The sequence below is a fragment of the Brassica oleracea genome, chromosome C8, assembly GCF_000695525.1.
Source record: "Brassica oleracea var. oleracea cultivar TO1000 chromosome C8, BOL, whole genome shotgun sequence".
Classification (NCBI taxonomy): Eukaryota; Viridiplantae; Streptophyta; class Magnoliopsida; order Brassicales; family Brassicaceae; genus Brassica; species Brassica oleracea.
Genome location: NC_027755.1, coordinates 27,913,815 through 27,925,107, shown reverse-complemented (window position 1 = coordinate 27,925,107; position 11,293 = coordinate 27,913,815). Strand labels below are relative to the sequence as shown.

The window sequence follows — 11,293 nt, the reverse complement described above, 5'->3', positions numbered from 1 at the left end:
TATAATAACAATTAATAACAAAGTAAAATGTATAAAAAATATGTATATATAAATAATGTCGAAAAAGAAACCTAACCAATAAGATTATAGAGTTATACAGTATATAACACTAAAATGTAAATCATATATTTAAAACATTTACAATATATTAAAATTATACATTTATAAAATAAAAATTTATTCGGACGTGTGCGGATCAAAATCTAGCAGGTCATCTATGCTTAAATATCTTCGTTCGCCACACATATGGTATTGTAGGTAGGCTTTGTATCTTTGTGGGGGCATTGTTCACGTGTATGTTTAAACTTGCATTTTGCTATGAAAAATTGAAATATATATTTCTTGCCAAACTTTTTCTTTAACATCTACCCTTTTTAGTCAAGTGGTATCCATCCTTATATTATTTATATACGAGTTACAGAATATTCAAAGTGACCACAGTACTAAGAAACCAAGAGATATCATACAATATAACTAAAGAAACCAAGTTACATTTTTTGAAAGAAAAAATGGTTATCTGATTTTCTAGTTAGCTATTCTATTTTTTTGTAATAGATGTTAAAGTTATATAAAATTATAATGTTCTCATTGCATAATAAATTACATTACTTTTTCTTATATAACTATAACTTTTCGTAGAATAATATTACGAATTTCAGAACTTTCTTTTAACTTTGAGACAACATTAATTATAACTAATCTTCTGTTAACATTTATATGGTATTTAGGATTTTTTGTCAACGCACATATAATAAAAATTATAAAATTAAGCGGTAATATGATTTGAGTCATTTCCGGTCCTGCCGAATCTGATATACATGAAAAAAAGAAAACATCCACTCTTCTCGCCTCCTTGGCAAGAGACTTTACACGGATGTTCCTTGAACTGGGTAAATGAGATATGCTGAAACCCGAAAACCCGTCTCATATAAAATGGAATGAGACTAGCTCGGAAGCAAGCATCGGCCAGTTGATTGGGTTAGAAATTATGTCTATCAAGCTGGAGCAATCTGTCTTGACATGCATCATAGTAACTTGTAACTCCCATAAGCAGGTAATTGCCTATAGAAGACCTTCCATCTCTGTGTGTAAAACCGAGAGACTTTTACGACAGTCTTGAAGGCCAAGTCTTTCAACTCTCATGTGATCCATGTGTGTCCACTCGAGTCCACTGACATTGCCATGATCGACCCAAGACGTATCTATTTGGCAAGTCGAGGTTTAGGTTCCACGGGAAGAGTCGAAGTAGCAGCCGATGCTGGTGTTGCATCATCATCCTTCTCATCTTTGAGATTAGCTTTTTGCCAGCATGCCGCTTCGAGAGAAGCCAACTGAAGAGTGTCTAAAGGTGAAACATCCTTTCTATTGAACACTTTCTTTTTTTTTGCCTTCTAAATAAGATCTATAAGAAAAATATCAATAAGTGTTTTTAAGTAGGCCACGCCTATTTTCCTCCTAAACAAGAAGTCCATATTTTGGTAAACACATGTATTCGGAAAAAACTGGGAAGGGATGATTAAATTTTTTGTTAGATATACTGTATAGTGATTATGATTATCAATATATTTCAATTTAAATCTATATATCCTTCGTTTCAGCGATTTATTTATTTATTTGTAACATTATTTATAAAATTGCTATAGATAGCAAATTAATATATTTTATTTTACATGTTTTTGATAAAATGTATTTTTTTTTACATGCTGGACATAAGAAACTATCATGCCACATTAACCATAGATCTTCTATCCATTGATCAATATCTCATATGTACAAAGTTTAAGAGTGTATATATAAAAAAGTAGTCGTACAAAATGTACGAAATATCAATATCTCACATATATGCACAACATTTAAAACTATGCTAAGACTGAATCACATCCAGGAATTTTTTTGTTGTCTTAAATCCAAAACTAAAAACATACCAATTTTTTGGTGTGGAAATTTTTATTCTTAGAAAGTTATGGTAATTTCGGAAAGAAAAAGATAAAAGCGATTAATCTATTTTGTTGTTATGTATGAAAATGAAATGGTGTTATGCACATTGGATGCTCCTATAGTAACTAAAACTAATTTTGGTAAAACTAATTTTGCTTACTTGAAATTAATTGATATAATAGGCAGATCATATTAATTTGGTCTGCAATAGTTGTAAACCATTTACAATCACTTAGGGGGTGTTAGTAGGATGTGAATTTTGTAATGATTCTTGCAATTCTCAAATTCTATTATTATTGGTTAACGGATTCTAATATTCTTACTAAAATCTAGTGTTATTAGTATTATGATTGTTTAATGACTTATATAATCTCTTGTTATTCAAAAGATTTGTTTTTAATGATTCTATGATTCCATAAATCTAGTGTTATTAGGACTTGAATTCTAGACAATTTTACTCTTAAAACAAAAATTCAAAAATCTTGCATATATCCTCTAGATTCTTATAATTATCATGCTATAATATTTTCATAAACTTTTTAAATATTAATAAAAACTCTTTTAAACTATTTACAAATTTTAAAAAATCTCTTAACTTTTAAAATCAACTAATTTTACATAAATTCCACTCTCACCAACCCCTCCTTAATATATATATATATATATATACTCATAAATTTCTAGAGATTTTTTTATTCTGATTCGAAAACACGTCTGAAGTGATCGACTCCTCGCTGGTAAAGTGTTCAGTGAAACCTCACTGTCACGATTATATTATAGCCGCTTCAAATTTTTGCTAAAAACATATATAATAGCAATTTTGGGTTTGAAATCAGTATATTTATAAAGAAAAAAAATATTTAGTAGTAGTAGTAAAAGAAGGTAAATTAAGTTGACACAAATTGTCAAAATAGTAATGTTTGTTCGAAAACATCAAACTACTGCAAATTAGGTGTTTTTTGCCATCTAGATTTTATTAACAGACCAAAACCCAAAAGTAAGAAAATCCATACAACAAAAGATCCACACCTAAAGATCCAAACCAAACGGGCAAAACAAAAGAGACAACATGGGCTCAGACCCAACAAGCTAAGAAGACAAACCGGCGATTACACGCTATTGACATCACACGCGTGTTGAGAAAGACATGTGTTTAAACCTCAACAACGAGGAAGAACACGCGTCACAAAATCCTCCATGACTTCACCATAGAGAAAATGCCGGAGAAACTAAGCGGCGATTCACCGAAACAGGAACCACAATGCGACTCCTTCATCGTCTGATCTTCTTTCCACGGAGAGTGTCCATCGAGCGAGTCGAGATCTCATCCGAAAAAAAACGAAGCCACCAAACACCTCATACACCTTCCTTGCCTAACTCCATCCATCGGAGAGCATCCATCGACCAGTGTCGAGATCTCATCCAATACACTGGAATTTCTAGAGGCTGAAGGAATCCAGAAACCAAATCACTACGAAGAGCCGGCATCGTTCATCTTTAAAGAAAAGGCAACAGAGCTTTAGCCAAAATCCGGCGACGCAGAGTTTAGAGAGCCTTCACCCCCTCTCTCCCCGGGGACATAAACCGACGACGGAGCTATAGAAACCTCCACATCTTGGAGTCAGAAATTCAGTCTGATAAACCGAAATCTGAAGGAAAACGTCAATCCCTCTCCCTCTTAGAAGACAAGCACAGAAAAAAAAAAAGAAAAAAAAAACACAAAAAAAGAATGTTTGTGAAGCTTCTCAACTCACTGTTGTACCACAAAACTATCTATGTTATATTCGGTATAAAAGATATTAACAGTATGTTTGTAAAAATATTTAAAATATATATTTTAAAATTATACTTTTCTATTTTTTTCTTATTTTTTAATAATTCCTAGATCCAAGATCCAAGTATGCTGCATGCGTCTCGTCTATCAAATTTTAGAACGAGATTTTGTAGAGGGAGAACCAATATACAAAAAACATTCCAAAGACAAGAAAATTTAAAACGTTAACAGCTTTAATAAAAAAAGGTTACTACAATATAAATAGGGCAAATCTCCAAAATAGCACTATTCTAAGTTTATATCACAAAAATAGCACTCAAAAACTAAAATGACCAAAATAGCACATTTCTAAGTTTATCTTTTCAAAATTTTAATTTTTTTATTTTTCAAAATTTGAAATCTTATCCCCAAAACCCTATTTCTCAACTCTGAACCCTAAACCTTAAACTCTAAACTCTAAACCTTAAACTCTAAACCCTAAACCGTAAACCCTAAATACTAAACTCTAAACCCTAAACCCTAAACTCTAAACCCTAAACCCTAAACCCTAAATCCTAAACCCCACCCTTTAACTTTAAACCCTAAGTTTGTGACTTTTGATAAAACATTAAGTGCTATTTTTGTGACTTTTGACCTTGAGTGCTAGTTTGTGAACAAAAACTTGATTTAGTGCTATTTTTGTCTTTTTGTCATATAAATATTATAATTAGAATAATATGTTTAAAATTTCTACGTTGAATTAAAGGGATAAATATTCTAAAGAGACCTAAAAATATGTTATGACTAAAAGGATACACAAAGATAAAAATGATCATAATATGATTTATTACAAAGGTAAAAACATTTATACTCATATCATATACATATATAAATAAAAATATTAAGTATCATACATATTATATACATACATATTATATACATACATATTATACATATTTGTATTAAAATAAAATATTCAAAATATTCAAAACTTTTTTCAAAATTTTTGGTTTTAAAACTTAAAAAAGAATTTGATTTTTTTCCCAAAAATAGACAAGATTCGGCAGCTACTCAATTTTCACATTCGGATTATAGAAAAATGATTACTTCATAACATCTGACCTCTGTGATTTTTTGAAATTATGAAATTACTTATGTATATTACACGGTCGATAGAATATTTGGTTAAAAATCACCTGGTTGACCCCTATAAATCAAGATCAATAGCGGAATCATGAAAGATTTTTACCCGTGTCAAAATATATATACTTAAAAGGAAAATAAATAAATAAAAACTATCAGCGATGGTATTTGAACCATGGTTTAGGGGTGTCAAGAGGGACACTTAACCACCAGAACTACTGAATTTACATGTACTTTGTGAACAAAACAGAATATTTAGAGATTTAACGGGTGTTAGATGACATCCCATCTTCATACATGGATCCGCCACTGAGAGAGAAAAGTTATTTTTTTTTCAAAACTCCTTTTCAAGAAATATTCTTAAAATTATTATTTTAATTTTATAACTTAAATTTTGAATCTGAACTCGAATCCCTAAATCTTTTACCTAATCAACTCTCTAAAATCTAAGTCTTAATATAGGGAAAAATCTTTGTTACCTATTTAATACTAAAACTTAGGTTATTTTAATTTTTAGAAACTATTTTTGTATAAAATTGTTTTTAGTGCTATCTTACTGTATTCCTCCTCCTCAGTTGAAAAATTATATGAATTTAGTACGTCAACTGCGACCCATCTTCATAAGTAACCTTTTTCTTTTGGGTGTAAAAGTAATCCTCTCTTGCGCGCAACAAAAAGAAAAAAGAAAGAAAGGAAGATTGTTCTCGTCTCCGGCCAAGAAACCGATCATAAAATGAAGGATTACTCCAAGATCGGCGGTAAATCGACGATGCAGAGAACAAGCCGACGATTGGAAGGTACCGCCATGGGCTCCACAGTCTTCGATCTCAAACCCGGCGTCGGCATCGGACCTTTCTATATCGGTATGCGGTTTCTCTCAAAATCTCTGCTGGTTTTCTTTAGTTTTGGAACTCGAGGATCAGTTGACTTGGAAGATGACAATCGGCATCGGTTTGCGATCGGCGATTGCGTGCCGACTTAGGATTCTTCGATTGCGTATAGTATTAGCAAACGTTGTAACACTGTTCAGCCTCCGATCAGTTTGACCGACGATGGTGTTGTTTCTCAGGAATGCCAATTTGTGATGCGTTTGGGAAAATAGAGCAGGATCCTAACGTATATGATGTTGTTCATGTCAAATACTACGACGAGGTTTGTACTCATCACTCTGATTCTCATCTTCTTGTGTTGATGCTTCTTTTGGCTTGCATAGGATCCTCTGAAGCTGGATGTGGTTATTAGCTTTCCCGATCATGGTTTTCATCTTCGCTTTGATCCCTCGTCTCAGGTACTTCTCTACACAATTGTCTTGGAAACATTATCCTCATTTACTCTTCTTTTTTTTGTTATTTAAAGATGCACTCTAGTTTTAGTTATTGTTCTTCCAAATTTGTTTGCAGAGGTTGCGCCTTATTGAGATATATGATGTCAAGCGGCTCCAGATGCGTTATGGAAATTCTACGATTGGGTGAGTTAAAAGTTATGAGTTTGGTGTAGTTTACTGTTGTAATGACTGTCTTTTTTTTCTTGTACTTCAGAGGTCCATCAACTCTGGCTACGTTCGTGGCTGTTTATGCACTTTTTGGACCCACCTTTCCCGGGATTTATGATAAAGAAAGAGGGATTTATGCTCTGTTCTACCCGGTGAGCAAGAGATGATAATACGGTCACACTGTTCTTCCATTTATGTATGAATTTTTTCTGTCAATGTTTATCATTTTTAACGATCGCAGGGGCTATCTTTCGAGTTTCCAATTCCCGACCAGTACACGGACTGCTGCCATGATGGAGAAGGTATGCTCTTCTCCTGATTCCAAGAGAAATCTGTTTATTTTTTCTTTATCTCTTGTCCCAATATCTGACTTGTCTCTTTCGTCTACATAGTGGCGCTACCATTAGAGTTTTCAGACGGCACCACACCGGTTACATGCCGGGTCTCTATATATGACAAATCAAGTGACAAAAAAGTTGGTGTGGGAAAACTGATGGATAGAGCTTCTGTCCCTCCTTTGGCCCCTGGCAGCCTTTATATGGAAGAGGTTCACGTCAAGGTGTGGATTTATGTTTTCATTTACCGGGGGTTAACTTCTATTATTAACCATGATTAGCAGTAAGCCACCTCCTAACTTTTCGCATGACTTCCTCACATATCTATGCAGCTTGGGAAGGAACTATACTTTACTGTCGGAGGCCAGCATATGTCTTTTGGTGCATCACCACAGGTAAAGTTAGTGCCTTTCTTATTGTGCATCTTCTTTGGAACTCATCATTTCGTGCTCCGTACAGGATGTTTGGACTGAAATAGGACGACCATGTGGGATCCACCCAAAGCAGGTGATCTGTGCCCGTCTCTCTAAACTTGTTTGCTGTAAATCGCTCACAGCTGCTTACATTAGCTTCTCTTGCTATCTTGCCTGCATAATATTTCACAGTTAGTTTCTCATTTGGACATTTGGGTTTCTGCTTCTAATGCTGTACTTTGCCTTCCAGGTAGATCAAATGGTTATTCATTCCGCGTCAGATCTACGACCAAAAACAACTCTTTGTGGTGATTACTTCTACAACTATTTTACTCGTGGTTTCGACATCCTGTTTGACGGCGAGGTAGGCAATTCGTCAAAATGAGTTAAAATGAGTTATTTTTTCCATCCATGACTGACTCTTACCTTTTTACAGACTCACAAGGCTAAGAAGTTTGTTCTGCACACCAACTATCCTGGTCATGCTGATTTCAACTCATACATAAAGTGCAACTTTGTGATCTCTGGTAAGTGATGCAACTGGTAGCAGCTTCATGCCAATTAATTATCCTTTATGCAGATGTGTGGTGTGTCTTATTTTTCAATAAAACTATACTTTATTGCTGCTTTCAGTTGGAGAGGGTGAGACAGAAGCAAACAGAGGTGGAAACAAGATCACTCCAAGCACGAATTGGGAGCAGGTTAAGGTAATTAGTTTCAGATCAAAGTTATACAAGCATACAGGAAAATGATAGGAAGCGAGTCTATCTTAGGCCTGGACCAACCCTATTGGTCATAATTGTGTGGAAGCATTGAGGAAATAATCAAAATAACAGCATGATTATAACTGAAAATAGAAGTGTTAACAAATGAGTAAGACATTTGTGATGAAACCTTTGCTTTCACCTTATAGGAAGTACTCGGGGAGTGTGGCCCAGCAGCGATTCAGACACAGGGCTCAACTAGCAACCCATTTGGATCGACATACGTGTATGGCTATAAGGATGTTGCTTTTGAGGTGAAGGATTTTTCTAGTTACCGTAATTCAGTAATTGATATCCTTGTGTAGATTGTTAGACGAAGCTTTAAAGTTGGGTTAATATTTTGCAGGTGATGAAGAACGGTCATATAGCCACCATAACTTTGTTCCAGTCATGATGTGCGTCTACCTTGGAGGAGGTATATGTCCCTTGCTAATTCTTCATTAATGTTCAATTTTCCCGTAGACATATATTTTGGAAGTTCATGTGTTGTATATTGATTGCTGAATGAAAAACTTCTCCCACATCATGTGAATGATCAATCTATTTGTCTTTGTAGGGGGGTGCTTTGGCTCGAGAGGCTATCTTCTACCACAGAACTGTGTAAATCTCTAACGTCAAACGCTGCATGCTATCGATATTACCCAAAAACTTTTAAAATGTCTGAAAAAATTGATGTACAGTTGTTTAGTTGATATCAAGTTTTATAATAACAGTTACTCTGGATATTATTTCCATTCATTCCGTCTAATATGATTACAAACGTCTTTTACTTGAATGAATGATATAAGCTTGTATTCAGTTGGGAAAGTAAAAAAAAGCTCGGTTCTCTCTCAGGTGAGAGCCGAGTATCCGAACCAGCTAGACTACGACGGAATGTTGAGAGTATGGGGTTCTCTTATTATTTAGTATAAACAAGATACAGTGAAAAGTAAAAAAAAAGCTCCGTCGCCGGGACTCGAACCCGGGTCTCTCGGGTGAGAGCCGAGTATCCTAACCAGCTAGACTACGACGGATTGTTGTTAAAAGTGTTTTGTAAGAAGAAAAATATACAAAATATATTTCTTGTGCAGGTAGGTCTATCCGTGTGCGAGCAACGAAAAGGAAAATTGTTTTTCATCGGCGATACCGTCTCTTCGAGTCTACTCTGGTAATCTCTTCATTTTCTCTCTTTTTGTTCTCGAAGCTGCTTCAAATTTATAGTATTAAGAATTGGCTTTTGGTTAAATCCCTGGAGATGCAAGAAGTTGAACTTTATAATAGCGGATGTTTTTAGCTGCGCTATTTGTGCAATTGGTTTAGCCACCACTGTTTACGGTTTCTCCTTCTTTTTTTTTGGATTATAGGGATTGAACTTGGTGCTGTAAAGGAAAAGCTCCGGTCTTCTTTCCCCGAGATGATGACTGCGTCTGGGCTAACCGTAACTTCGCCCAGGTTTCACTTTCGCTGGCGTACATCTCAGAGAAGCTCTCAGGCTTTTACTCTTATTGCCACACTGAATCGTCAAGATGCATCATCAGCTTCCCCTGTTCTTCAAAGGTTGTTTTGGAGATTCTTTGATTAAGCATGTACTAGTTCTTTCTCATGGTTTTGTCTTTGATGTTGCATAGGGCTTGTTTGGCACTTCCAACACAAAGAAACAATGCTATGATTGCCCGTGCCATGAGTTCTTCCTTTGGTGACGTGGCAGACGATTCAACTGGTATATATACATATCTCTTGGTTATACTTGTAAATGGTTCTTCTGTTGCTACTTAACATGCTTTCTAGTTGAACTTGTTGTCAGTAATAGAAGCAAAAATGATTAATCTTCCTGGCTACTTCTTCCATTTGGTTCAGCTGTCTTCCCTCGGATCAATGTCAAAGACCCATACAAGCGGCTTGGGATAAGCCGGATGGCCTCAGAGGATGAGATTCAAGGCGCCAGGAACTTTCTCATTCAGCAGTACGCTGGTCACAAACCCAGTGTTCACGCTATCGAATCAGCTCATGACAAGATCGTCATGCAGAAGTTCCATGAGAGGAAGAACCCCAAGATCGACATAACGAAGAAGGTGCGAGAAGTGAGACAGTCCAAAGCTGTTAACTTTGTTTTCGAGAGGTTCCAAACTCCTGCCACTGCTTTCCTTGTCAAAACGGCAGTCACGTTTGCAGTTCTCGGAGCTCTTACCGTTCTGTTCCCGACAGAAGAAGGACCCACTCTGCAGGTTTTGTTATCGGTGATAGCTACGTTTTACTTCATCCACCAAAGGATGAAGAAGAAGCTCTGGTCTTTCCTTTACGGGTAATAATCGCAAAGCCTTTGCTACCTTCTTGATTTTGGATTCGAAACTGATTAGGTTGAACATTGTGATGAAACAGGAGTGGATCTTTCATCTTCTCGTGGCTGATTGGGACTTTCTTGATGGTGTCTGTGATCCCACCCTTCATCAAAGGACCAAGAGGTTTTGAAGTCATGTCTTCGCTCTTAAGCTATGTTTTGCTTTGGGTCTCTTCGACCTACCTTAGGTAGCATTCTAGCTCTTTTCTTAACTTCTTATCTCGGATATGTGAAAACACACACTATTAGAGCATTGCATTATCTTCATGTGGCATAGAGAAAAATATTTTTTTTTATCTTGGAGTTTGTTATTTCGCTGAGACTTCCACTGTTTGTGTCTTGCGTTTGCTGGCTACTCCATACATTTTCTCTATAGATAAAATGGATTAGAATCTGTTAAGTTTTGTATGATTTTAGTTCAGAAATAGTTGGTAAGAATAAATTAATCTATGTTCATTGGGCATAGTGACATTTTGGCACATTCTCTAGAAAAAAATGGTAAGTTTCTTAGGCATCTCAAACTAACACATTCCCCACTTGAATCATTTTGTACTATTCTACTTGAATCATTTTGTACTTTGCATTATGTTGAACTTTTATAGGTTCCATGTCAATATCAATGTGAGATTCCTAACATATCCTTTAGGCGTTTTAATAAGGATTTTTAACATTAAAACCCCTCAACTAAGTTTGTTTCGGGTAAAAACCTTCAAACTAAGTATTTAATGGAAAAAAACCCCAAACTAACGTTATTTAATGAATTAAATTCTAGCAGGTCATAATTATCATTACTACCGGTAAATCTTTAATTTAGGGGTTTCTACATTAAGTAAACATAATTGAGGGGTTTTACCATTAAAATTTTTTTTTAAAAAAATCAAAATTTTATAATAATATTTAAAAATTAGTAACTTTTTTTTGACAACATAAGCGAGAACTAAGGGTGTGACTGGTAACCATCGAGGAACATTAGGAATGAATAGGAAAAGAATGAATAAGAATAAAAATTTGGGAATGATGAGGAATGAGAGTTCCTTATCAAAATTAACAAGGAACAAATTTGCATTATAATTCTCTACAAAAAAGGGAATGAGGAGGAATGAAGAGGAAAAAAATATTCCTCATGAATGGTAACATT

The 11,293-nt window shown here is 35.0% G+C and overlaps 2 protein-coding genes and 1 non-coding gene across 3 annotated transcripts; 2 read left to right on the top strand and 1 right to left on the bottom strand.

Annotated features, from left to right (window-relative positions):
• The first annotated feature begins 5,435 nt into the window (after positions 1-5,435).
• LOC106309504 (UPF0183 protein At3g51130-like) lies at positions 5,436-8,588 on the top strand. Its single transcript, XM_013746542.1, has 15 exons — positions 5,436-5,697; positions 5,904-5,986; positions 6,048-6,122; positions 6,235-6,302; positions 6,373-6,478; positions 6,568-6,628; positions 6,719-6,885; positions 6,994-7,056; positions 7,121-7,168; positions 7,325-7,438; positions 7,511-7,601; positions 7,708-7,781; positions 7,988-8,092; positions 8,185-8,253; positions 8,395-8,588. The coding sequence occupies exons 1-14, from the start codon at positions 5,568-5,570 to the stop codon at positions 8,230-8,232; spliced, it is 1,233 nt and encodes a 410-aa protein (XP_013601996.1). The 5' UTR covers positions 5,436-5,567; the 3' UTR covers positions 8,233-8,253; positions 8,395-8,588.
• A 190-nt stretch (positions 8,589-8,778) lies between these two features.
• Positions 8,779-8,851, bottom strand: TRNAE-CUC. Its single transcript has one exon. It is a non-coding gene; the product is annotated as a tRNA-Glu (tRNA).
• Positions 8,852-8,952: 101 nt separating this feature from the next.
• Positions 8,953-10,469, top strand: LOC106311915 (protein CHAPERONE-LIKE PROTEIN OF POR1, chloroplastic-like). Its single transcript, XM_013749247.1, has 5 exons — positions 8,953-8,985; positions 9,182-9,374; positions 9,446-9,537; positions 9,675-10,119; positions 10,197-10,469. Exons 2-5 carry the CDS (start codon positions 9,232-9,234, stop codon positions 10,345-10,347), a joined length of 831 nt encoding a protein of 276 aa, XP_013604701.1. The 5' UTR covers positions 8,953-8,985; positions 9,182-9,231; the 3' UTR covers positions 10,348-10,469.
• Positions 10,470-11,293: the final 824 nt, after the last annotated feature.